Source organism: Lepidochelys olivacea (assembly GCF_965140295.1).
Source record: "Lepidochelys olivacea isolate rLepOli2 genome assembly, chromosome: 4".
NCBI lineage: Eukaryota > Metazoa > Chordata > Testudines > Cheloniidae > Lepidochelys > Lepidochelys olivacea.
In genome coordinates, this window is record NC_140414.1 from 94,013,367 (window position 1) to 94,040,798 (window position 27,432).

The 27,432-nt window shown below is 39.8% G+C and overlaps 1 protein-coding gene across 1 annotated transcript in view; it reads left to right on the plus strand.

Moving 5' to 3' along the window:
• Positions 1–27,432, plus strand: part of SGCZ (sarcoglycan zeta) — an 848,489-nt gene that overhangs the window by 721,514 nt on the left and 99,543 nt on the right. The window contains exon 4 of the mRNA XM_084625690.1: positions 49–136. Coding sequence (XP_084481816.1) covers positions 49–136 — 88 coding nt within the window. The remainder of the gene's footprint in view (positions 1–48; positions 137–27,432) is intronic.

A 27,432-nucleotide genomic window follows, 5' to 3' on the forward strand; every position in this document is an offset into this window, starting at 1 on the left:
TCTATATTTTTTTTTCTCTCATTTGCTTGTCTTATACATGTTTACCAGGATAGCCCAATGGTCTTACAGTCTGACAGGAACGTAACAGTGAACGCAAGAAATCACATGGGACAGTTAACTGGACAACTGACTGTAGGTGAGTGTTCTTCTTTAAAGAAGATTATTTGTATTATTTAAGTCTCATTAATAACCTTTTTATTCAGTGATGTAAAATATTTTTTGCAAAAACTCTGATAATCATACTGAAGAATAACATTGGGCCTGATGCAACACTCATTGGAAAGTAGAGCTAGTAGGGGGGAAAAAAAGAGAGAAAATGGATTTTTCATACATCAAAATCATTTATTTTTTCATTTGTTTTTTTTTTGTCACAAAAAACAAATATTTCAGCAGACAGTTTTGCATAAAATGAAATTTTTCTGGCTTCTTTCAATTTTTTCATGGAAAGTAATTATCCATTCTCTAACAGAAAGACTTCCATCTCTTCAATGAGCATTGAATTGGTCCCCCAGCCCAGATCCTGAATTCAGTCCTCCACAGATTCTGAATCTGAGTAACAGAATATAAACAGTGTAAACCTATTTGAAATTCTTACCGAGATAACACGATATTGTCTGTGTTGTCAGGACATCACTGTACTGTAATCAGGGTAATATGGAATATATTTCCAGTCATTAATGAAAATGAATTTGATATATCTTTATTTTACAATTGAGGGACAAAATATAAGAGCTAAAAATTCCAAATGAAATTAAAATTCAAAGTGGTCTAAAGTTACTAACTTCCAAATGTAACTAATGGGGTACATTTTATTTTGATTTCCTTTTATGTTATCCTGCTTTTATTAAGTCTACTATTTTCTAATATTTACTATTATAAGTATGATTTATTATACATTAAAGAATTACTAATAATATATTACTAATAAGGCTGTATATTTTAGTGGCGAGCACAGGACTGAAGGCATTCATGGCCTTCCTGGTGGTAATTATGAAAAAGGTCAATCTGCGGTAACCTTTAAAATAATTAAATGTCCTAGATAGAGGATATATTAGAAGGAAAGTAAATGGATACTGGCTGGGAAACCAAAAGTGTGTTGGTTTTCCTTTAACAATAGTTCTGACTTTTTTGATATTGTTGCCTTAAAAACTCTTGATCTTGTCTATCACAAATCTTGCTATGGGGAGGGTAGAAGAAAAACACAAACCTCTACACCCTGTTAGTAATTGCTATATAGTGTTAGTGGTGTTAACAGTTTTAATAGATGGTTCTACTATACAGGATGCTGTAGTAAAAAGTTTTTCATGAAAGTAGTATTTCTGTCTAGGGTTTATATCATTGATGTTATCATAAAATATTGCTGTCATCTTTTCTATGTAGTAAAACTTTTGGATAAAAGAATCTTGTGTTCCCTGGGGAAAGGATATTAAAAAGGGATTTTTTTTAAAATAAAGAACTCTTCTGTCTCATGTTATGAAACCTAAGATGTATTCAACCTGGAGAATCAACATACTATATATTCTACAGGAAAAGGATATGTCCAAATGAATGTTGTCATATTCTTTGTAAATTCAAGAAGAAATAACACAAAATACTGACAGGTTTCAGAGTAACAGCCGTGTTAGTCTGTATTCGCAAAAAGAAAAGGAGGACTTGTGGCACCTTAGACACTAACCAATTTATTAGAGCATAAGCTTTCGTGAGCTACAGCTCACTTCCTCAGATGCATATCGTGGAAACTGCAGCAGGCTTTATATATACACAGAGAATATGAAACAATACCTATTCCCACCCCACTGTCCTGCTGGTAATAGCTTATCTAAAGTGATTTCCAGCACAAATCCAGGTTTTCTCACCCTCCACCCCCCACACAAATTCACTCTCCTGCTGGTGATAGCCCATCCAAAGTGACAACTCTTTACACAATGTGCATGACAATCAAGCTGGGCTATTTCCTGCATAAATCCAGGTTCTCACATCCCCCCCACCCCCATACACACACAAACTCACTCTCCTGCTGGTAATAGCTCATCCAAACTGACCACTCTTCAAGTTAAAATCCAAGTTAAACCAGAACATCTGGGGGGGGGGGTAGGAAAAAACAAGAGGAAACAGGCTACCTTGCATAATGACTTAGCCACTCCAAGTCTCTATTTAAGCCTAAATTAATAGTATCCAATTTGCAAATGAATTCCAATTCATCAGTTTCTCGCTGGAGTCTGGATTTGAAGTTTTTTTGTTTTAAGATAGCGACCTTCATGTCTGTGATCGCGTGACCAGAGAGATTGAAGTGTTCTCCGACTGGTTTATGAATGTTATAATTCTTGACATCTGATTTGTGTCCATTTATTCTTTTACGTAGAGACTGTCCAGTTTGACCAATGTACATGGCAGAGGGGCATTGCTGGCACATGATGGCATATATCACATTGGTGGATGTGCAGGTGAACGAGCCTCTGATAGTGTGGCTGATGTTATTAGGCCCTGTGATGGTGTCCCCTGAATAGATATGTGGGCACAGTTGGCAACGGGCTTTGTTGCAAGGATAAGTTCCTGGGTTAGTGGTTCTATTGTGTGGTATGTGGTTGTTGGTGAGTATTTGCTTCAGGTTGCGGGCTGTCTGTAGGCAAGGACTGGCCTGTCTCCCAAGATTTGTGAGAGTGTTGGGTCATCCTTTAGGATAGGTTGTAGATCCTTAATAATGCGTTGGAGGGGTTTTAGTTGGGGGCTGAAGGTGACGGCTAGTGGCGTTCTGTTATTTTCTTTGTTAGGCCTGTCCTGTAGTAGGTAACTTCTGGGAACTCTTCTGGCTCTATCAATCTGTTTCTTTACTTCTGCAGGTGGGTATTGTAGTTGTAAGAAAGCTTGACAGAGATCTTGTAGGTGTTTGTCTCTGTCTGAGGGGTTGGAGCAAATGCGGTTGTATCGCAGAGCTTGGCTGTAGACGATGGATCGTGTGGTGTGGTCAGGGTGAAAGCTGGAGGCATGCAGGTAGGAATAGCGGTCAGTAGGTTTCCGGTATAGGGTGGTGTTTATGTGACCATTGTTTATTAGCACTGTAGTGTCCAGGAAGTGGATCTCTTGTGTGGACTGGACCAGGCTGAGGTTGGTGGTGGGATGGAAATTGTTGAAATCATGGTGGAATTCCTCAAGGGCTTCTTTTCCATGGGTCCAGATGATGAAGATGTCATCAATATAGCGCAAGTAGAGTAGGGGCTTTAGGGGACGAGAGCTGAGGAAGCGTTGTTCTAAATCAGCCATAAAAATGTTGGCATACTGTGGGGCCATGCGGGTACCCATAGCAGTGCCGCTGATCTGAAGGTATACATTGTCCCCAAATGTGAAGTAGTTATGGGTAAGGACAAAGTCACAAAGTTCAGCCACCAGGTTAGCCGTGACATTATCGGGGATAGTGTTCTTGACGGCTTGTAGTCCATCTTTGTGTGGAATGTTGGTGTAGAGGGCTTCTACATCCATAGTGGCCAGGATGGTGTTATCAGGAAGATCACCGATGGATTGTAGTTTCCTCAGGAAGTCAGTGGTGTCTCGAAGGTAGCTGGGAGTGCTGGTAGCGTAGGGCCTGAGGAGGGAGTCTACATAGCCAGACAATCCTGCTGTCAGGGTGCCAATGCCTGAGATGATGGGGCGCCCAGGATTTCCAGGTTTATGGATCTTGGGTGGTAGATAGAATATCCCAGGTCGGGGTTCCAGGGGTGTGTCTGTGCGGATTTGATCTTGTGCTTTTTCAGGAAGTTTCTTGAGCAAATGCTGTAGTTGCTTTTGGTAACTCTCAGTGCTTCCGCCGACGTGCACGGGCTGAAATTGTGGAAAAGCAGCATCACTTGCCCCATAACCTCAGCCATGCGGAACGCAATGCCATCCACAGCCTCAGAAACAACTCTGACATCATAATCAAAAAGGCTGACAAAGGAGGTGCTGTTGTCGTCATGAATAGGTCGGAATATGAACAAGAGGCTGCTCGGCAGCTCTCCAACACGAGTTTCTACAAGCCATTACCCTCTGATCCCACTGAGAGTTACCAAAAGCAACTACAGCATTTGCTCAAGAAACTTCCTGAAAAAGCACAAGATCAAATCCGCACAGACACACCCCTGGAACCCCGACCTGGGATATTCTATCTACCACCCAAGATCCATAAAGTCTTTATGTCTCTCAGGGTCTCCTTTTGGAGTTGTTCACTTTTTTCAACTAATTATATACTCATTGCAACTCTCTCTCTCTCTCCCCTTTTTTTTTAATGGAAAATTTTGAAAGCTCTAATTTTTTTATTTCAATACAGGACAAAAACAAGTTTTGAAACCTCAACATTTTTCATTACGCTGAATTCTTGTTTTCTGGCCAGCCTTAGCTTCTACAAATTTGTATTGCTCAGCTTTATTGCTTATGAATAAGGCTACAATTTAATCATGGGTATTTTTAGTAAAAGTCATGGACAGGGCACGGGCAATAAATAAATTCACAGCCCATGATCTGTCCGTGACTTATACTATAAATACCCCTGACTAAATCTTAATGGGGGGATGGTACTGGGGGTGCAGTGCTCTGGGGGGCCGCTGTTGGGGGTATGGAGCCAGTGGCACTGGCTGCTGGGGGCTGCCAGGCAGTGGCTGCTCTGGCTGCCCTGGGACCACTGATGAGACAATCTTCGGGGCCAGCCACACTGGCCGCTGCTCAGGCAGTCCCCAGGGTCAGCTGCCCAGGGTCACCCGAGCAGCGGCCAGTGCGGCTGGCAGCAGGGCTGCCCAAGTAGCTGGCTGCAGAGCCGCTTCAGCAGCAGCCAGTGTGGCTGTTACCAAAGCCACCTGAGCTGCTGGCCCTGGAACCAGCTGCTTTGGCAACCCTGGGGTCAGCCACACTGGGCACTGCAGAAGTCCCAGAGGTCCTGGAAAGTCACCATATCTATGACTTCTGTGACAGATGCGGAGTCCTACTTATGAAAGCAAAATGCTGCCTCTTCTCCACTTCATTGAAAGCAAAGCATACATTACCTTTCAATTAGGAGTTTTGCATTCCTAAGAAAACTGTTAAGCTAACATTTCAGAGGTGCCGAATTGCAGTCATGTCAGTTTTTCTCCATCCAAAAACATCCATATGTAAGGCCTAACAATTTTTAAAATTAGGGAGGAGCATTTTAATCCTTTTTTGTTAGATGAAAGATACTATAAAATATCTGCATTTAATAACTATAATCCTGACTTGGCAATTTATCACATGTAATGCAGTCTATTAGATTATATTTACATTAAATAAATCAGTGTTTTAGGGGTAGTTACACCCTACTTCAATTATAAGGCTTTCTGTTATAAAACTCTGGTAACAGACTTCTGCGTCTTCTTGGAGTCCTCATCTTAACTGCATCATTTTTACAACATCTTTTACAAAACTTCATCATATTTGTCTACCAAAGGTATTTCTAATAGTTTATCACATTGTTTCCACTCTTTTTCCATAGTAGATATTAATATTATTTTAGTTCTTGCAAGAAAAGAGGTTAAACATCTCTTGGGATGAAAAGCAGCCATTAGTAAATTATCTCTTCTTTGGGCAAATCTACATACTCTTTAATATTTGAACTAGCTATTTGGTATGCAAGTTTGTGATTTTTTAAAAAAAATCCACAAATTTACTTTTAAATAGCACAAAATAATAATAATAAAAATAATCTACCAGTGATTGCCCATTGTATTATACAACAAATCCACAAGTAACAGAGAAAAAATTGAAGTGTGGGGTTGTGAGTAAAGAGAAAGTTAGAGTAGTAATGAGGAATGTTTTCATTTATTAGCTTTACTTCAGAATAACAGAACTTCCCCATACTGCAAAGATATGGGCATGTAATGGAAAAGGTTTAATGTGTAGTTAGATAAGAAACTTGGATATTCTACTGTTCATGAGCACCAACAGAAAAACGAATATGAGATGTGCTCTGTGCTGAGTTTGAGCCATGGCCTTGACTCTCTCAAACCTACAGCCTTCCACAGAACTTTAAAGCAATCAGTGTTTAATGGGATTTGGAATTTGTGCCTTGAAGAAGGGCTTTAATACTTTGCTTTTCTCACAGTGATATTTTTTCATTTTATAAATGATACCTGCTGTTCTCAGTATGCTCCAAGAATAGGTACTAACCTGGACTACTCAGGCATGGCATAGAAAAGTTTTTGGTAAAAACAAGTCAACCTCTCATTAAAAGGTGAGAATTAAAGAATCTGACCTTATAAACATGAATGCTTAAAAGGAAAATCTCCTAACATTATGAAAGCCCAATGGTTCTATCTAGTGTTAGGCCATTAACTATCATATGTTGTTTCTGAACAAGGGGAGGACTGAAATCTGGTTTAGGTACCTTATGTATTGTGATTACTATTTCTGAAGTTTGTTCTCAAGGGAGATGCTCCAGCTTCTAATCAATCAGAAGACCTCTCTTCCTGCAGAATGTCTATGTTTTGTCTGATGGCTGAGAAAAAATATCTTTTTCAGGAGAGAGGGTTAAGAGATGGTGGGCGGGGAGGAGGGAACTTTTTTTTGGACAGATATTCATATTCATTAATCAGTAGTTCCTGTAAAAGTCTGGTTTCATTTTCCTTTAATTCCATAATTATAAAATCATGAGTGGAGTGGAGAAAGTGAATAAGGAAAAGTCATTTACTTTTTCCCATAATATAAGAACTAGGGACCCCCAAATGAAATTAATGGGTAGCAGGTTTAAAACAAATAAAAGGAAGTTCTTCTTCACTCAGCACACAGTCAACCTGTGGAACTCCTTGCCTGAGGAGGTTGTGAAGGCTAGGACTATAACAGGGTTTAAAAGAGAACTGGATAAATTCATGGAGGTTAAGTCCATTAATGGCTATTAGCCAGGGTGGGTAAGGATGGTGTCCCTAGCCTCTGTTTGTCAGAGGGTAGAGATGGATGGCAGGAGAGAGATCACTAGATCATTACCTGTTAGGTTCACTTCCTCTGGGCACCTGGCATTGGCCACTGTTGGCAGACAGGATACTGGGCTGGATGGACCTTTGGTCTGACCCAGTATGGCCCTTCTTATGTTCTTATGATCAAGCAATGTTGCTGCTATTACACACATTCTTCATGGTCTGCTAATTCATATATTCAAGAATCCTGAGATAGTTTTACAGTTAGTTGCTTTGTAAATTCTAGCTTTGATGACTTTTTGCCTTCACATGGAGTTAAGATTGTTGTTTCAGGCCTGTAGAAACTACACTTGTTGTGTGGGAGTATCATTCACAGAAACCCACCATCTGTGCTGATTATTATAAATGACCATGGGAAATTTGTGTGCAAAAGTAACCAGACTTGCTAGCAGATACAGATGAGAAGAAATTAAACTGATATCTGTTTTAGCCACTTGGTACTTGCCAGTGTCTGTTGCTTCGAGAAGATGCATTATTAAAACATTCTACTTCAGCCGATATTGTTAAAAGGTGGGGTTTCTGTGACACTCATTTACATCTGCAGCAGTGAAGCTAGTACTCTGATTGGTAATACCATGTCTTGTCAAGTCAATACAACGTTGCAAAAGTGTGTGTGCATGACCTGATCTGCTTAGACACATTGTATTTCAGTTTAATATTATAAATAGTTAAAAAGCCTGAAAGAAAACATGTTGTTTTAGTCATTAATGTGAACACCTGGGAACTGTTTAATTGGTCTACAGCTGGTGCAGATTAAATCAAGAGAGTGGAATGTTCCTAACTATAAGTGTCATTTACATTTTGTCCTGTTTATCTTTTTCTTTCTATTTTTTTGATGAAGCAAATCAGGAGTGAGTAGCCTAATATTTTTTAGAAATCTTCAGTACTAACACCTTTTATTGCTGTTAATACAAGTTGTGGAGATTCTTTTATTTATGAACATCGGCCCACAGGATTCAGAGAAATGAATAGTGACCTAAAATGGAAAATGAATTTAATTGTTAATTCATCCTAAAAGTGGAACAAATAGAAAAGAAATAGGGAAGAAAGGAGAGCAACAGAATACAGAACCTGGACTTCAGAAAAGCAGACTTTGACTCCCTCAGGGAACTGATGGGCAGGATCCCCTGGGAGAATAAAATGAGGGGGAAAGGAGTCCAGGAGAGCTGGCTGTATTTTAAAGAATCCTTATTGAAGTTACAGGGACAAACCATCCCGATTTGTAGCAAGAATAGTAAATATGAAAGGCGACCAGCTTGGCTTAACAGTGAAATCCTTACTGATCTTAAACACAAAAAAGAAGCTTACAAGAAGTGGAAGATTGGACAAATGACCAGGGAAGAGTGTAAAGATATTGCTCGGGCATGCAGGAGTGAAATCAGGAAGGCCAAATCACAACTGGAGTTGCAGCTAGCAAGAGATGTTAAGAGTGACAAGAAGGGTTTCTTCAGGTATGTTAGCAACAAAAAGAAAGTCAAGGAAAGTGTGGGCCCCTTACTGAATGAGGGAGGCAACCTAGTGACAGAGGATGTGGAAAAAGCTAATGTACTCAATGCTTTTTTTGCCTCTGTCTTCACGAACAAAGTCAACTCCCAGACTACTGCACTGGGCAGCACAGTATGGGGAGGAGGTGACCAGCCCTCTGTGAAGAAAGAAGTGGTTTGGGACTATCCAGAAAAGCTGGACGAGCACAAGTCCATGGGGCCGGATGCGCTGCATCCGAGAGTGCTAAAGGAGTTGGTGGATGTGATTGCAGAGCCATTGGCTATTATCTTTGAAAACTCATGGTGATCGGGGGAAGTCCCAGATGGATGGAAAAAGGCTAATGTAGTGCCCATCTTTAAAAAAGGGAAGGAGGAGGATCCTGGGAACTACAGGCCAGTCAGCCTCATCTCAGTCCCTGGAAAAATCATGGAGCAGGTCCTCAAGGATTCAATTCTGAAGCACTTAGAGGAGAGGAAAGTGATCAGGAACAGTCAGCATGGATTCACCAAGGGCAAGTCATGCCTGACTAATCTAATTGCCTTCTATGATGAGATAACTGGCTCTGTGGATGAGGGGAAAGCGGTGGACGTGTTGTTCCTTGACTTTAGCAAAGCTTTTGACACGGTCTCCCACAGTATTCTTGCCAGCAAGTTAAAGAAGTATGGGATGGATGAATGGACTACAAGGTGGATAGAAAGCTGGCTAGATTGTTGGGCTCAACGGGTACTGATCAATGGCTCCATGTCTAGTTGGCAGCCAGTATCAAGTGGAGTGCCCCAAGGGTTGGTCCTTGGGCCGATTTTGTTCAATATCTTCCTTAATGATCTGGAGGATGGTGTGGATTGCACCCTCAGCAAGTTTGCAGATGACACTAAAGTGGGAGGAGAGGTAGATACGCTGGAGGGTAGGGATAGGATACAGAGGGACCTAGACAAATTAGAGGATTGGGCCAAAAGAAATCTGATGAGGTTCAACAAGGACAAGTGCAGAGTCCTGCACTTAGGACGAAAGAATCCCACGCACAGCTACAGAGTAGGGACCGAATGGCTCGGCAGCAGTTCTGCAGAAAAGGACTTAGGGGTTACAGTGGACGAAAAGCTGGATATGAGTCAACAGTGTGCCATTGTTGCCAAGAAGGCCAATGGCATTTTGGGATGTATAAGTAGGGGCATAGGGGCATTGCCAGCAGATGGAGGGACGTGATCATTCCCCTCTATTTGACATTGGTGAGACCTCATCTGGAGTACTGTGTCCAGTTTTGGGCCCCACACTGCAAGAAGGATGTGAAAAAATTGGAAAATGTCCAGCAGAGGGCAACAAAAATGATTAGGGGACTGGAACACATGACTTATGAGGAGAGGCTGAGGGAACTGGGGATGTTTAGTCTATGGAAGAGAAGAATGAGGGGGGATTTGATAGCTGCTTTCAGCTACCTGAAAGGGGGTTCCAAAGAGGATGGATCTAGACTGTTCTCAGTGGTAGCAGATGACCGAACGAGGAGTAATGGTCTCAAGTTGGAGAGGGGAAGGTTTAGATTGGGTATTAGGAAAAACTTTTTCACTAGGAGGGTGGTGAAACACTGGAATGTGTTACGTAGGGAGGTGGTGGAATCTCCTTCCCTTGAAGTTTTTAGGGTCAGGCTTGACAAAGCCCTGACTGGGATGATTTAGTTGGCAATTGGTCCTGCTTTGAGCAGGGGGATGGACTAGATGTCCCTTCCAACCCTGATAGTCTATGATTCTATGAATGTTGGTTTGTGAACATTACAAAATCTGAAATGCTCCTGTAAGAGTGTAAGAGGAATACAGGTGTATACAATGTTATTGAAAATCTCAGGAACAAGACTTCTCACGGTTGATTCTTTACGACCTTACACTTTCTATTTACACATGTACAAAAAGGTGTAAAATGCTACCAAATCAGAACAGTAGCATTTAACACCCACTTTACACAAACATAAATGACTACACAAGGGGCCACAGTGTGGATAATCTGGACCCAGATCTTGACGTCCAAATTGCTGCACTGGTCAAACTTTAAGAGAATACACTCTCTTCATCTGAGATATTTGGAAAAGTGTCCATACTAGACTAGGAGGGTCTGAGGAGCAGGGCTAAATTCAGCCAGAGCTATCTGGAGCAGAGCTCCATTAACTATTTTCAAACCTGCAGAAGCCCCGGTGAGCCCCACTGGGGCTATAGCCCCAAGCCCCACAGTGCCCAGTGGGTCTCTGGGAAATATTCAATGAGAATTTAAGCTCTTCTGAAGATCTTCAAATGGAAGATTAATCTAGCTACCATTTTCTGTTTTAAAGAAAAGAAAAAGTATGGTATGATCATTCAGGGAGATGGAAGACCCTGAATAAAACTGTTAATAAATGAGGTACTCCATTCCATGAGAGACTCAGGATGATGAAGTATATTCAGTAGAGGTGGGTTATAAAGTACATCATGAAGACATTTTGGAGCACATCCCAATCTACAAGGGGTGAAGGGGGAAAGTATAAACAATGGTGACAGGTAGTATTGGAGAATTCAATTGTATATGTTTAAATATAAAGTCATGGCTCTGAGTCGTTATAATAACAACAATGCCATGTCTGTCATCAATGCACAGTGCTAGTTGTCTTGACGCTGAAAAATTACAAGGGGTGGAAGTCACAGGAACAGCAGCTCTCTGTGTTGTTATCACTATGGATTGTGCTGAATGGCCAGGCAAATGGTAGAATCTGAAGAAGCATGTGTTGTGTTTGTGAATGTTACTGAAATTGTATTTGTTTTTAATAATAAAAATATTGGACAGATCATAAGGAGCTTTCATTTTGTGTGATGAAATCCTAATTTTAGTTGAAGGGTCTCTTTAGGAACATCACAATAATGCAAAGATAACTTTAATGTCAGTGACTGAGCAGCATAGGCAAGTAGGACAGGTGCAGAATAACAATTGGATAAGGGGGGAAATTGTACCTCCAGAAATAATAAATTTTTCATCATGTAGTCATTACATGGGTAATGTTGAAAGATGTATTTTGTTTCAGCCAATTTTTTTTTTAAAATGAGTGCCTGATTAGGATCTTAACTTCATATGTAGGCGCCTATATCAGTGGCTTAATTTGTAAAAACACTGAGCACTTCATTGTTCCTATTGATCTCAGTGAGAACAGCTGAATGCTCTTTGCTTTTCAGCCCCTTATTTAGGTATCTAAATTGTTTTTGGAGCCTAACCTTTAGGCACCCATTTTTGAAAATCTTGGACCTAGATCCTATTTCTGAACCCTGTTCTGGCTTTATTTAAAACAAGCAAGCAACCTTTTGGTCTAAAATTTTTCATTTTACACTGCAGAACAGAAATTAGAACTTTCAAATTAAATTTTTTTAAACAGCTTAGATTTCAAAATTCCAGGTTCACAGAAGGAAAAAAAACTTTTTCCAACTAAAACGTCTAACTAAAAATTGTTCAACCTTGTTAGAAGAGTTGGAAACTCAGAAATGTTTTATATTTATGCCTTTAAACTTTGCTAGCACTTAGCATTGACATGTAGTGCATAAGTTAATTTTTGAAATCATAAGACACAAAACCAAAAGTTCCAAAGGCAAAAATCTTCATTAATTCTCAGTTAGAATTAAGAATTTATACATGAAAATTTTCAAGAAATTATCATTCAATGTGCCCACACAACCTTAACTGTACCCTTTTCTTGCAAATCTTGTGTAAATGGAACACCCATTAATGTCTTCAGACTATCTCTATTAGTTTGCCATGTGTTCCTACCTACCCTACATAAATACACAAAGACTGTGGCTTTGTCTGCACAGGAATTCAGTATTCAACAAGACAGCATGTGATTTGGCAGAGTGCTCGCTACTCTACATTAACTCACCATGAGGATGCTCTTTTTAAGTACTAAAAGTGCCCTTTGTTTAGTATACTTTAAAGCGTATTAATCTAAAGTGCCCAATGATGCTTTTACTGAGCAGTAAGAGCACCCACCTTGTTGGAATTCCCTCTGAGACCTCTTTCCACTCAGATTCCCAAGAGTGCAGTTTGACTCCAGCTTTCGACAGTCAACTATCTTTATTTGCAAAAAGAAAAGGAGTACTTGTGGCAGCTTAGAGACTAACCAATTTATTTGAGCATAAGCTTTCATGAGCTACAGCTCACTTCATCGAATGCATAAAGTGGAAAATGCAGTGAGGATGTTTTATACACACAGACCATGAAAAAATGCGTGTTTATCATTTCAAAAGGTTTTCTTCCCCCCCTCCTCTCCTGCTGGTAATAGCTTATCTAAAGTGATCACTTTCCTTACAATGTGTATGATAATCAAGGTGGGCCATTTCCAGCACAAAGCCAGGGTTTAACAAGAACGTCTGAGGAACAGTGGTGGGGGGGAGGGGTAGGAAAAAACAAGGAGAAATAGGTTACCTTGCATAATGACTTAGCCACTCCCAGTCTCTATTCAAGCCTAAGTTAATTGTATCCAATTTGCAAATGAATTCCAATTCAGCAGTCTCTCGCTGGAGTCTGGTTTTGAAGTTTTTTCTGTTTTCAAAACCAGACTCCAAGGGGGGGTGGGAAACCTTTTGAAGTGATAAACACCCATTTTTTCATGGTTTGTGTGTATAAAACATCCTCACTGCATTTTCCACTTTATGCATCCGATGAAGTGAGCTGTAGCTCACGAAAGCTTATGCTCAAATAAATTGGTTAGTCTCTAAGGTGCCACAAGTACTCCTTTTCTTTTTGCGAATACAGACGAACACGGCTGCTACTCTGAAACCTGTCTTTATTTGACATACATCAATGCTAAGGTGATCAGACTAAAACACAGAGGGGATGGATGCAGGGTACATCACAGCTCCAAAATTACTCCGAAATTCTCTCCCTTAATATATATAAAACACATTTCATTGCATTTACTATACATTGCATCACACATTTGTTCGATTGGCTTGGTTACTTTGCAGGCATCAATCCCTGTGCAGCATGCATTATTACTGTCCATGGTTAGACCTCCCTCTTTCCCTCCTCTCTACATTCCTAAGTTATTTTGTCCCTTGTTATCTAGTTCATAGTAAATAGTTCCCTGGATGTTCTCTCTCTTATTTCAGTTGGCTCATTCTGACTTCTTAGCCTACTGACATATTTACTTATATTTAGTACAAACATTCTGTTTTCAACCTGATGATTCATTTACCTCCCCAATTCTGTCTTCAAATAAATGAGGCCTCCCTCCGTGTGTTAATTACTCATGTCTTCCAGTGGAAGTACTTCCAGAGTCCCAGTGTGGCTTCAGACCATCACAAGGCACAACCAACATGATTTTCGCAGCCAGGCAGATCAGGAAAAATGTCAAGAACACCAAGAGCTGGACATGGCCTTTATCGATCTGACCAAAGCCTTCAACTGTCAACCATGAGGCTCTGAGGAAAGTCATGTCAAAGTTTGGCTGCCCAAGCAAATTTATCACCATTGTAAGACTCCTCCATGACCAGATGACTGCCTCCATCCTGTGCAGTGGCTCTATCTCTGAGCCCTTTGTCATCCGAACTAGTGTAAAACAAGGCTGTGTAGTGGGACTCAGCCTTTTCTCCATCTTCTTAGCAGCTGTGAAAACACTAACCCAAGGCCATCTACCACAGGGCATTGGCATCCAAGATCGGATTGACGGCAACCTCTTCAACCTTTCTCATCTCCATGCCAGAACTAAAGTAATATCAGCAACAATAACCAAACTCCAGTACCTAGATGATTGTGCTGTAGTTGCACACTCAAAGGAGGATCTACAAACAGCCCGTAATTGCTTCTCTGAAGCTTACAAAAGCCTAGGGATAACTCTGAACATTGGCAAAACAAAAGTTCTCCACCAGCTAGTCCCTGGTCAATCATCGGACCCATCAAGGAAGATCTACATCAACAAAGAAAAACTAGAAAATGTAGAATACTTGCCAATCTTGGCAGCCATCTCTCACAATGGGCAGACATAGATGTTGAGATTCAGCACAGAATTCGCTGTGCCAGCCTTGCCTTTTGCAGACTGTCTCGCCGGGTGTTCAACAATCACAACATCAGAACACATACTAGACTTTTAGTTCATAAAGCGGCGATAACCCCAACTCTCCTCTACGGCTGTGAGACTTGGGTGACCGACAGAAAACACCTGAAAAACCTGCACTAGCACTTTCTTCGGAAGATCCTCAACATAAAGGGGGAGGATCACCACACTAATGTCGGTGTCCTCACAGAGGCCAACATCTTTAGTGCTGAGGCCCTGATTATTCATCTTCAGTTGAGGTGTAGCAGGCACTGTGTGCACATGCCTGATGTATGCTTACAAAAACAACTGCTGTATACCTAACTCACCAAAGTAGAAAGGAAACAGGGAGGTCAAAAGAAACGCTTTTGACACCCTCAGGATAAACATCAAGTGATGTGGCATTGACATTACACACTGGGAGACAGCAGCCTAGGATGGAGATAACTGGTGAAGACTTGTCCGAAAGGGAATGTCCACTTTTGAGGAAAATCGCCTTGCCCTGGTCACAGAAAAACGCCAGAAAAGAAAGGAAAAACAATGGTCACGCAGCAATCTCAGCCCAAGCCTGTCTTCCAACACCACCTGCAATGTCTGCCAATGAGCTTGTGGCTCAGGGATTGCCAACGACTCATGTCGGGCCAAGCCTCAACTACATTCCCCTGCTTCTGTCTTTCTTTTTATATTTGCATTTATTCCATTGTCATTAAATTCCTGTATTTCTGTGCTTTATTTTTCAAGTATATTTACTCAATAGCACATTCCCAAGACCACAATAGTTGTAATCATTTGAACCACCATTAAAATTAGGCTCAAAGTACAAACCAGGGGGTGCAAGCACACCACGTCTGGTACAGTCCACCAAAGTGTCTCCTCTGCCTGTACAATATTGTCTGCAATTTCAGGTTGCTCAGCTGTTGGACAATGAGCACCAATTACTCTTATTTTCCTTTGTACCAAATCAGTGGTGTTAATGGACAAGGGAGGTATGGGTGCAAAGAGATTGGTCACCATTTGGTGTTGTCTATCATGGTCTCTGTTGCATTCTCCTTAATCTGTACACTTGGCCATAGGGCATTGGTCCCAGTCTGAGTCAGAGAGGTGAGTTTCAGACAAAGTCCATTCAGGCTCCTGTAGCATGGTGGTGTTCCCACCAGAAACTTGTGGTATCCCAGAGCACATACTGTGTACCCAAGCTGTGCCACCTCCTTCACTCTCTGTTTAATGACTAGTCGGGCCCAACATCCCTCACTTTTGGTTAGCTTAATTCGTGCTGAGCACTAACAGAACCACCTGTGCTTGGTTTTATTTTATTTTTTTTTAGCAGGTTGTGTTTATTTAATCTCCTCTTTGTGTTGCTATCTTCACATTGGTACAATGCTGTTTATAGATCTCATTCTCTATTATACCCATATTATTCAAATATACCAATTCTTTAGGATTACCTGTCCATTTAGAAATAAAAATCATAACTGGCACAGTCGAATTATTAATTTCATGTGGTGCCCAAGGTTCAGCTTTGCAAATTGCAAATTTTCTCCCCCCGTGTTATGAATTCCCTTTTCTATTAGTGTGGTAGAGGTAAGTGTGCTATTTAACAAACTTGATCACTCCTCCTACTTTATCGCTTCTATTTCCTGTATTACATGCATAAAACATTTGGTACCATATATACTACACACAATTGCCCAAGAAACATTATTATTCAATGAACTAATTAGGGTATTTACAGATATATTAATCCAGTTTGAAGTTTGTGCAAGGGAGTACATATTAATAATAATCAATGCCTCCTGCTGCAAGGTTGAAGTACTGCTTCCTCCTCCTTTTTTCAATGGCTTGACCAAATTTATCAATCATCAAGTTAATTTTAAGGTTTAATCCCTCAATGGTTGCAGAATTCCATAGAGAGACCCCCAACTCCCAGGCCACCCAGTATAGTTGCCACAGAATCCCGTCTGACTGTACAATTTCTATAGGGCGTCATATTTAAATGATTCTATGGTAGAGGTACATATTTTGGGCTGGGGTGTGGGGTGTTGCATATTATTTATTATTCACCACCGAAACAGCTGGGTTCTATTTACATACAAGCCCACCAATTGGGCCTACTAAAATAAAATTGTTTTGCCTTAGAAAAACCCCATACTTGTTTATATGCCACAATGTTCCCTCGTCTTGTTTAAAAGCCCCAGACTCATTTATATGCCACCACCTTCCTGGAATGTATTTTAGACCCATAAACTCTCAAATCATACAGCCCCTTCCCCAGTTGTGCATTTTGGCCCACAGATACCTCCCAAACACACCCCTGGTAGTTCTCCAACTGCTGACAATACTATCCCTGTGCCTGAACAAGACAAATTTCCTAGAAAGGTAGTTTGATTTTTGTTTAGTTCCAGATAGTGGTTTTCATATAATTTCCCTTCCATTCTTATGGAGCAGTTGGAGTCTGTTGTACTTCTGGGTGGCCTTGGGACTGAGGAATCATCGATTGGACTGTTTCTAAAACTTGTGACCAATGCCACACACCCCCACATCAGGACACACAAGGGTGTAACCTTCCACCACTTCATTGTTGCAAATCTGTAAGACAAAAAGGGAAGAAACCATTTCTCCCCTCTTTCTTTACTTTCTTTCATGAGCTTTGAGTTGGCCTCCCTGAACCCAACTCTGCTCTTCACTTCCCAGGTCTGCTAAGCATACGGAGGGGGCAAGTCGATCCAATATCACTCATGGAACATACCCTTTCAGAAAGGGTGGTAGGGAGCCTGGATCATGACTATAGATCCTACTTGATGATAGGTCACGTCTCCTTTGGCATCGAACCATGCTTTAGTCTTCTGTGCTTCCACCTCATTAGTTGCCACACTCTTCTTTACATAGTCTTATTACAATTGTTTGTTTTTCCTAATTTGCACCATGTGAGTTACTCTGGTAACTCCCTGAATCCTCACTTGCTTTGGCTCTTCTGACAAATGCCCTTTCACAGTTATTGCTGCCATCCTGTGAAAGGAATGCTACGAAAGACAACTGTGGTGCAGGGTCTGGCAGCCCTATTGGGAGCTCACTGGGTCCCCTCCTCCCGCAGAGCTTTTTATCTCTTCTTCTTCCTCCAGTTTATTTTTGTTAAGCTGCCAAAATGGTATCTTCAGTCTTCCATGTGCCTGATCTCCCAGTCCCTTCCTCTAGAATCTCTTGCCCCTGGGGCCAGATTCCACTGAAGGAAACAACTGTATTGCATGTACCTTACAGATCTCATTTTGCTCCTCCAGCCCCTTACTTTTCTTTTCCAATTTGTGGACCAGGATCTTTAAATTCTTTTAAATTCCTTTATTCAAAGAAAAATATGTATGAAAATGCCATGAAAGTAGACATGTCCCATGAAAATTTTCATTTAATCACAACACGTAATTTTGTTAGAAAATTTTGACCAGTCCTATTCTGTACTTTGGCCTCTTTGTTGAATAAACAAATTACATAAATAATGTCATATTCATTAAATTTTGCTTGCTGTGCAAAGTGTGGTCTGATACAGGGAATGTGCCTTGTTAAAATACTATAACCGTAAATAATATGTTCAATTTTTGCTTCTTCTAATTAAAAATAAAGATAATTATTTTGGGAGATTTCCTTTTATAAAGTCTCTTTAATATTTAGGGCAATGATTTCAAAACTTGTCTTATAATAACATCTATTTTTCATTTTAAGTTGAAGAAATTAATTCTCAATTAAAGTGAACAGAAACATTTAGCATGTAATAAGATGGCTAATTTACCAAAAAAAAAAGCTCAGCTATATAAAGATGTGGTATGTAAATAATGAGACAAATTGGTAAGTAGTTGGCCATTTGAATGACCCTTTAGGCAAGAAACAATTGGCCAATTCTTAAAGTGCACAAACTCATACACGAGAGCTCTAATGAAGGAAGCGTAGCTCTGACTGCTACTTGTGAAACAGCCATTGCTAATTTTGCTCTAACTGAGCTTCTAGTGATAAATCTAAGAGAATTATTTTATTTTTTACACACACATGAAATGTTTTAGACCAATTCAGGCTGTTTGATAAAGAAGAATTCATTCTGATAGCCTAGCTAATAGGCACATTGCTGCCATTACTCCTAAAGCTATGGTGGGTGGTGTATGTATACAATACATGATATGTAACGTTCAGGAGGTGATAACAAAGATGTATGATTAAAATGGCTAGTAAATAAAATTTCCATTTAACTCTCAGTGAAATATATCTACTACCCAAGCATTCAGTAGATAGTCAAACAGTGGTTTGAGCATTGGCCTGCTAAACCCAGGGTTGTGAGTTCAATCCTTGAGGGGGACATTTAGGGATCTGGAGCAAAAATTGGGGATTGGTCCTGCTTTGAGCAGGGGGTTGGACTAGATGACCTTCTGAGGTCCCTTCCAACCCTGATACTCTATGATTCTATGATTTATTGGTTCCTTCTGCCAGATGAGATTCTGAAGCATCTTTTTCAGCTCACTTGGTAGTTAGTCTTATCTGTTCTTTGAAGCCAAAAGTCTGGTGAGCTTTGGTCCCTGCATTTATGCCTGATGACTGACATATCCATGATTATCGGTAGAATGGGATGAATGATATGCAATTCATCCATGTGACCGCCACCAAACAGTTAATTAGACCTATGACCATTAGCTTTGGTTGAGTTTACCTTGAAGATTTTCACTTCACTTCACTTCACTTGACTTCTCATTGTACCGATTATCACCTTTTTTAATATAACATTTCAATATAAAACAAATATCTTTTTATATATTGGTTAGTTAGTTATGAAGAGAGAGATTGCATTTCAATTTAAAATAGATACCCTTGTTCAAATTATTTGCAGTATTCTTTGTGTTTCTGTTTACCTTAGCAATAATTCCTTCTTAAACTGTAGATGTTTATTGCAAAATGTTTGTGATAGCCTTTAATTTTTTATATACTTTTTTAGATGTTAATTAATATTTTTACATCTGATGTACAGCTGTACCAGTATACTACGGTATCATACAATGACTATCAAGCAATATCTACTGTGTTTCTCTTATGAATTTCTAAGTATAAAACATATTATGTAAATGAAAAAGGTAAAACAGTAAGTCACTTCACAATTTAGCAAGAGTACATGGTTAGTTTAGTTAGCTGCCTGTTGCTGTTACACATTCTGCATTTCCTCTGTGAAACACAGAAGCATGTCCTGCTGTTTGATATGTCTGAGTTCAAACGCCTACTATCAGGGTTTTGGACCTCTACATACATATGCGTAACATTAATATGCTAAATTAAATTCTATCTTTTCTGTGTTGTCATTACAATGGGGGGTGGTCTATGCAATAATGAATAGTTGGGCCAGTATCCTGAGCCTCTGTGTACAAACAAGGTTGAGATTCCCTACTTTATGACAACTTTTTTTTAGTGAATAAAATAGTTTCATCCCAAAGTTTTCACCCATCTGTATGTGTAACACCTGCTTTTCAGTATGGTTTTGCTGTTAAGCGATCTACAGATGGTTTATGGAAGCATGGAAAGGAAGTGATATTCTAGAAGTTAAAACAACTTTTTAAACTGAAGACTATTTTAGTGCCTTGGTTTTCTATACAACCACTAGACAATACTGATTCACCAGGGCCAGCTATAGGTTTTTTGCCGCCACAAGCAAAGTGGCAAAGTCTAAGTGGCACAGCTCCAAGAGCACAACTGCCCCCCAAAAAAGGCTGGCCGGAATGAAGCCGCTCCTGGAAATGTGCCGCCCCAAGCACGTGCTTGCTTTGCTGGTGCCTAGAGCCGGTCCTGTGATTCACTAGCAAACATTCCCTACTTTGGTTGTTAGGGTTACATTTATGATAGAGGGAAAACCTTTCCCTCTCCTCCACTCCAGTTTTTGTTATAAGTCCTCCTCTCACTTACACCAATATTTTCATTAAAACGGAACAAAAAACAACAACAAAAACACACCTTTGCTTGGAGTAATTAGTAACTCTAGATATTAGCCCATAGGCACCAACTCCGTGGGTGCTCCAGGGCAGAGCAGGCGTCGAGTAACCCAAGGAAATCAGAAAGTCGGCACATGTGTACCCCAATTCAGCGTGATGCTTAAGCATATGAAAAGCTTTAAGCATGTGAGGAACTGAAGTCAATTCAAGTCACTGGGACTCTTCACTCGCTTAAAGGTAAGCATGTGCTGAAGTATATTACAGAAGTGTGCTTTAATTTTGTATTCCAGCATTGTAACAGCCACGCTTTTTGTTCTCTCTGCTATTTAAAGGGGTTTTATTATTTCTTTTATTTGACTTTCTTGGCTCTTATGTAGAAATAACAAAAATGCTAGACAACCAAAACAATAAACAGACTTTAGAGCAGGCAATTAGTCAGCTACAAATACAGCAAATCTTATCTTTAAATAAAAAATAAACACTTTTTTTATGATAGTTTGGTTAGGTAGCGAGACGATCTACATAGAATTGTTTTCACCTGAAGATATACATGTTGTATATTATTCACCATAATGTTGGCACTTTGTATCTATTTAGAGGTTAATGAAAGAGACCAAAGAATACTGTCAACATATTTTCCTTCTTCAGATGAATTAGTTGTATTCTACTTTTACAATGGATTAGTTTATAAAAGCAGTTGAGATTTCTCCCATCTCCTTTTTAATTTCCCCTTTCTTCCAATTAGTGAGGAAGTAAGAGATTCAAGTGATCCTTTATTGTTCCAGCATGGTAAATACTCTTCCTGGAGAAACATACATGTGGAACATGTAATGAAACTGCATACATTTGCTCATACCTTGTCATATTAGGAAGTTTATCTCTTGTCCTGAGATAATGTCCATCTCAGACATAGAAATAAAAGGGAGGGCTTCTTAACAAAATAAGTCCTGATCCTGCGAATGCATATGCCTGTCTTTACCTATGTGACTAGTCCCATTGAAGTCAGTGGGATTACGTGTATTTAAAACTGTTTGCATTATCAGAACCATGATCGGTAGAGTGTCTGAGTGTTCCCAGGTAGCATGAAGAAGAAGGAAAAGGAAATGTCTTGTCTAGCAGATTATAGCACTTCATTAGAAAGGAAACTGCATTTCCTTAAAGCTGCTAGCTGTCATGGGACTCCATGTTACAGTTGGATTCAACTGTAGAAGTCCTAGTTAGCGAATGAAAAGAAGTCACTAATGGTTCCAGTACAGTGGTGTTAGTGTTTAATCAGCAATCCCTTGCCATCTGTCTTGATGATGCTAACCCTCATGCTAGGTCAGCCAATACAGATAACATAACTGCTGCTCAGAAATGTTTAAAGTAGGAATACTTGGTTTGGTTATGTAGCAGGTGGATCCAAAAGTGGAGGCGGGGGGGAAAGCAGACACTATTCAAAGGAATTTTAATGTGCTTTTGGCGGTTTGGTGTACATCTTCAAAAGATGGTGTTAATTCCCAGTCTTTAACTTCTTTAATTGCTAATACTTGATTCAAGTGCTAAGGCATGCACAATGCTGCTACAGGGTGCTAAGCACAATTAAATTACCTACAGCATCTGGGCCTTTAACAGTCCCTGACAGGACACTCAGATTTTATTTTTACTCCTTTTTTCCTTCTGACATTCAGATAGCTCATTAATTTTGCAGAGAATATGCTGTTCTATATATGAATGATTTAGGAGAAAGGCATAAAAAAGGGCAAGTAAATTTAATGCTATTTTGTAACTTTATTCTATTAAATCCAAAAATTTAATAATACAAAAAAAAAAACCCTAGTAAGAAGCCATCAGGTCTTTCTAGCATGCTTCTTGACTTCACCATTTTTCCTCCTCTAGGGGAAAAAAGCTAATGTACACTATACGTTATTAAAAATGATAGCAAAGAGACATATCGTTATGAAAATATGAGGGGGTAGGAATACATGGTTGCAGATTTGGAATCTATATCCAGATTTGCACTTCTTACAGCAGTCTGAACTTAAACTCTATTATTTTAATATCTTATGGGTTCCAACATGGGGAAAAAAGAGTCCCAATGTCCAGTTGTGCTAGGATTTACACGTGTAGATTGGATAATCAGGCTTCTAAGCATTACTTTGCATGTACAATATAGTATATTTGTATGCAAAATTAGGATCATATGAAATATATAGCCTCAGTGAAATGTATTGCAGAAGACTGCATATTGATCAGTGCTTCTTCCAGTCGGTCTAATGCTCTTAGGGCCTGATCTGAAGTTAATTGAAATCTGTCCAAGCCAAGTGTTGACTTCTGGAGGGTTTGAATCATGCCTTAAAAGAATATCAGTGGTTCATTTTGTTGAAGATCATCTGTGAATCCATCCATATTAGCTATGCAATTCCTAGAAATATCATCTGGTGATCATTTCACTAACACCACAGCTTGTTTGCTCTCAAATACCTTTGGTCTGGTATAAATTGTTGGCAAATTGGACCATAGAATAGTCCATTATTGTGTTATGTTTACTGCCTATTTTTAAGAACAATATGTCAAATATCAAGATTTGCTTTGTTTGTTTCAGTACAGTAATCAAAAGTAGAGTAAAATCAAACCTTCAAATGACTTCAGTGCAGTCTTGTAACCATAAAAATTTCTCATTGCAAAATCAATAACAATTAATGACCATAAATAGAAAATAGTTATGTTTAGTGTGCTAATTAATCAAGTTAATTACATTTATTGCTGTTTATATTGTTTTGCCTCCATTTAAAATAGCATGGAGCTTCATCACTGATATTTATAGAAAAGATGAATGGTGAACTGACAAATTTCCTTTTCTATAGGGTAAATCAAAAGTTCTTACATGGTTGTTTAGCTTGGGATATTTTTAATGAGTAATTTTAAATTCTGTAGTAACTAAGCATTCAAGATTTGACATTTCTATTTCATTTGTTGTTTGAATTGATAATAAATACTGTACTTACAGGAGAATGAGGGAACTGATGGCATTGAAATGGTGATATAGCTGATCATTGAAAATATCCTGCTACCATTCTTCTATTTTTGTGAGTAAGAATATTCCATAAACCTGCAATTAATTAATCGCATGGAATAACTAACTCATTGAAACAATCATTGTTTGATCTCACTTAGAGATCAGAATAGCTCAAGTCAAGTACCAGTCAATGCCTCTCAGAAGTAATCAGAGCAAATCACTACATCTAAATGGTGACACATCTTATATTCAAGTAGCATAATAAGCCTAAATCAGAGTTTTCCCTCTCAACTAAAATTAAGGGCAGTATTGTCCAGTAAATAGACTATTCCTAAAAAGGAGACTGGAAATGTCATGAGCTTTCATCTGTGGATTTTCCACCAGATTGTTTCTTACATGAGTTGGGTTCCTCTCCCTCCCCGTGAATTATCAAGGTATTGAAATCTTTTAGGCCAGTACCATCCCAGGGCCCAACTTGTGGCCTGGGGTGCCCCTGTATGCAGCCTTTTTGCTCTGAGTTCCACAAATAATTCACATATTCCCAGTGTCTTTAAAATAATATTCCCCTTCACCTGGGATCTAATGTATTCAGATTTCTCAGCTCCCTTTTAGTTGCAGAGTTTCATAGCCCTCCCTCTTGGGGCCTGTGTGTTCCTATCTGGATCTCCCTCATCTGTAGACTCTCCCCTCGCTCGCCCTTAGGTCCAGGGGTTGCATGGTCCTTCTTGGGGCTGTGTCCTGGCTAGGGTGACCAGATAGAAAGTGTGAAAAATTGGGATGGGAGTGGGGGGTAATCGGTGGTAATATAAGACAAAGCCCTGAATATCAGGATTGTCCATATAAAATCGGGACATCTGGTCACCCTAGTCCTGGCTGAGTTCTTCCCTCAGCAGCAATCTCCCTGACTGAGTGGGGAGTCTCCCTCTTGAGTCATCTGCCTCTATTCACCTAAAACTCAAGCCTTCCAAGGGGATCTAATTACTCCACATGCCAGTCTGTGCTGGCTCGGAGACTTTACCTGCCCACTCTTCAAGGTTTCTGATCCTAGGCCCTTAAAAAAAACAGTAGCTTGGGTTTTACCTATACCTTTTCCCTCCCAGACACAAACGATTCCCAAGTACCATCTTCCTCATAACCAAGGTCTGGTTTTGATTATTTCAGACACCTGCAATGAGATAACTGGTCCCTCACATGATCTTAAAGGACAGTACCCCATTACAGATCCTAAAGCCTAGGATTCCCAGAGATCCCAAAGCCAGACCATGAAAAATCTATCAAACACCTGCTGGCTGATAGACTTAATTTACAAGTCAAAGGAAGATATGGAAAATGAGGGCAGTCTATCCCAGGGCGGTGTGGAACAACACCTTGCTGAAAAGCCTATTTCATTACCACCTTCAGCAGTTGAATTTCCAGCAAAGCGTTGTCCCTGGATCCTGCTTTAAAGGCCTCTGGTTTTTAGGTGCTTTATACACGTGAAGCTTCTGATCACTCTTCTGGAATAGAGAAAGATCATTCTGTCACTTCTTCACCCTTTGGATCCTCCAGGCTGCTGTTTGTGGGATGGGTGACCTGACTGTTCTGTTTCTTGTCTAGCCTTCTAGAAGGGAGGAGGGGTGTCCTGTTTTCTTTCTTGGATCTTCTTTGCCCCATGAAGGGTTCAGCTTACATTTCTGATGTGATGTCAAAGGCATAGTCACTGCTTCAATTTACTGCTAAAGACAGCCTTCTCCAGGCCAGTAGAATGATTTCAGTGCTTTGGTTTTGTGACCAAAGCAAAATTTCCCTCCCTTCCACAGTAAACAAAGTTCAAAACAAAGTACAATACATTTTTGTCCCTCCCCATTCATTGACCTTCTGTACTATAAGTCTTCATTAGGTGGCCTTTCTCAAGCTAAAAAGTTTCTTGGCCTTTCCAAGGCTAAACACCTCCATACTCCTTTGCTCCTCAGTGCAGGATTCACAGTTCTTTACCACTGGGCCAAATGCCTCTCTCGAGGGTATCCACCTTCTCCCCTTCTTGCAGAGTTTACATGACTCCTTTCCCACTTAGTTTCAAGAGCACTGCCTCAACCCATCCAAGAGGTACAGTTGAAATGCAGGGAGCATGCTCCATGGGCTCCAGTCCCAAAGCCCTCTAATGAAGTAGCAGTATGCTCCCACCTCCACATTCACTTCACTTTTCCCAGAAGCCATTTCTATGTTTATCTATCTCCTTTCAGGCCTTTCTCAGGCTCTTTCAGTCAAGACCCTTATGGGCTCAATTCCCATTTTCCTCCCCACAGGGAACTTCTATTGCTGGCAGTCCTGACCCCTGAATCCAAGAAGAACTTGCTCAACATGCTACTGTGCTCCCTGGATCTCTTGCCAGCTTCTTTCCAAGAGTAAGCCATTGCTGTTTTTTTCCTAGACCCTGGTTCAAGTAGCTACTGGTTACTCTTTCCCTTGACTGAGAGCCTGGACCTGCTTTTTACCCTGCTTCCTTCTTCTCAGCAGACTTTATCCTGGCCCACAACCAACTGATCTCTGGATTATAAGCCCCATGGTCCAAGAAGTATCAGGTACAGATTGGAGGCTGTGAGTGAAATCCTTAAAGGCACAGATCTCCATGTGACACATTAATGGTGGGCATTAGTTATATCATCTTCCTAAGTCTGAAAATAGCTCCAGTGTCTCTGCTGCAACCCATAGCTCTGTCAAGTGGCAATAGAATGAAAATAAACACACTTAGGTCAATTTTCCACCATTGCTAACCCTGGTTCATCTAACTCTTGTGTTAGCAATGTTGAAAGCCATAGTGCAGATGGACCACAAACTGCCTTCATTAGTTTAAGCATTGTGTCTACAAACCTTACTCAGACCAGGTATAATCAACATGGTGTTTGAAATGCCAGCACCTGACAGCAGCCCATTTACATTAGGGTTCCCAATGTAGCTACTCCTGTGGGACTGACCTGGTTTTAGCAAAAATAAATATTTGCAATGATTTTTTTCTAGTGTAGAAATTTCCACTCTGGACAACATTATATTACCTGGTGCTTAAAGCAATGGAATCAGCTATCAGTCTGTCCATAATAGAACTCTTAATATTAGTAAGGGCAATGGAATGAGTTATAAATTATAAAAAAGAGAGATAAATGGAAATAAGAATAGAATAATAAGGACATGAAGAAGCAATGTCAGAAAGGCAAAGGGACACAATAAGGTGCTATTCATCAGTTATAAAAACACACACACAATTGTAAGTACATAAAAAAACAAGGAACAAGGTACAGTAAATGTAGGTCTAAAACTTAACAGAGAAAGAGAAAATAAGAGTTGACAAGCAGAAAACTGAAATGCTGCTCTTCTGAATTCTTCACAAAGCAAGGTGTTCAATATAATAATAGTTAACAAGGAAGGGAAAGGTCATGAGGTACAATCAGAAAGGGAAGTTATAAGAACGCTTAGATAATATGAATATATTTCTCATGCTCATAGCCCAGTAAAATTCACCTCAGAGTGTTAAAGCAGGTAGGAGAAAAGTTATTGAAACCCATTAGCAATTTTTTGAGAACTCATGGATGACAGGTAAGGTCTCACCAGATTGGAGCAAGTCAGACATCAAACTTATTTGTAAAAAGAGAAAAAAACCAGCATCCAGGGACTTACAGATAAATGAGTCTAACTTCGAGAGCTGATAAACTTTTAGAACAATTCATAGACCAGTCAGAGTGAAAGCACCTGGAAGAAAATAAGATGATAAATAGGAGATATTATAGAGAGTATTTAGGAATCCAGTGATCTAATGAATTTGAGGATTTTATATTTCTTTGGAGGGAAGTGTAAAGATTTTTGTGAACCTAGATTTTTGGATTTATATAACTAAAGTTTTGTATTCAGAGTAGTTCTTTCTTACGAATGCTCTTGCTATTTGATTTTGATGTGCTCTTCCGTATGTACAATGGATGGTCATGTATATTGTACTTTATATTATCCCCTCACTTTTCAGTTTCTCGTTTTCTTTTCAGTTTAATA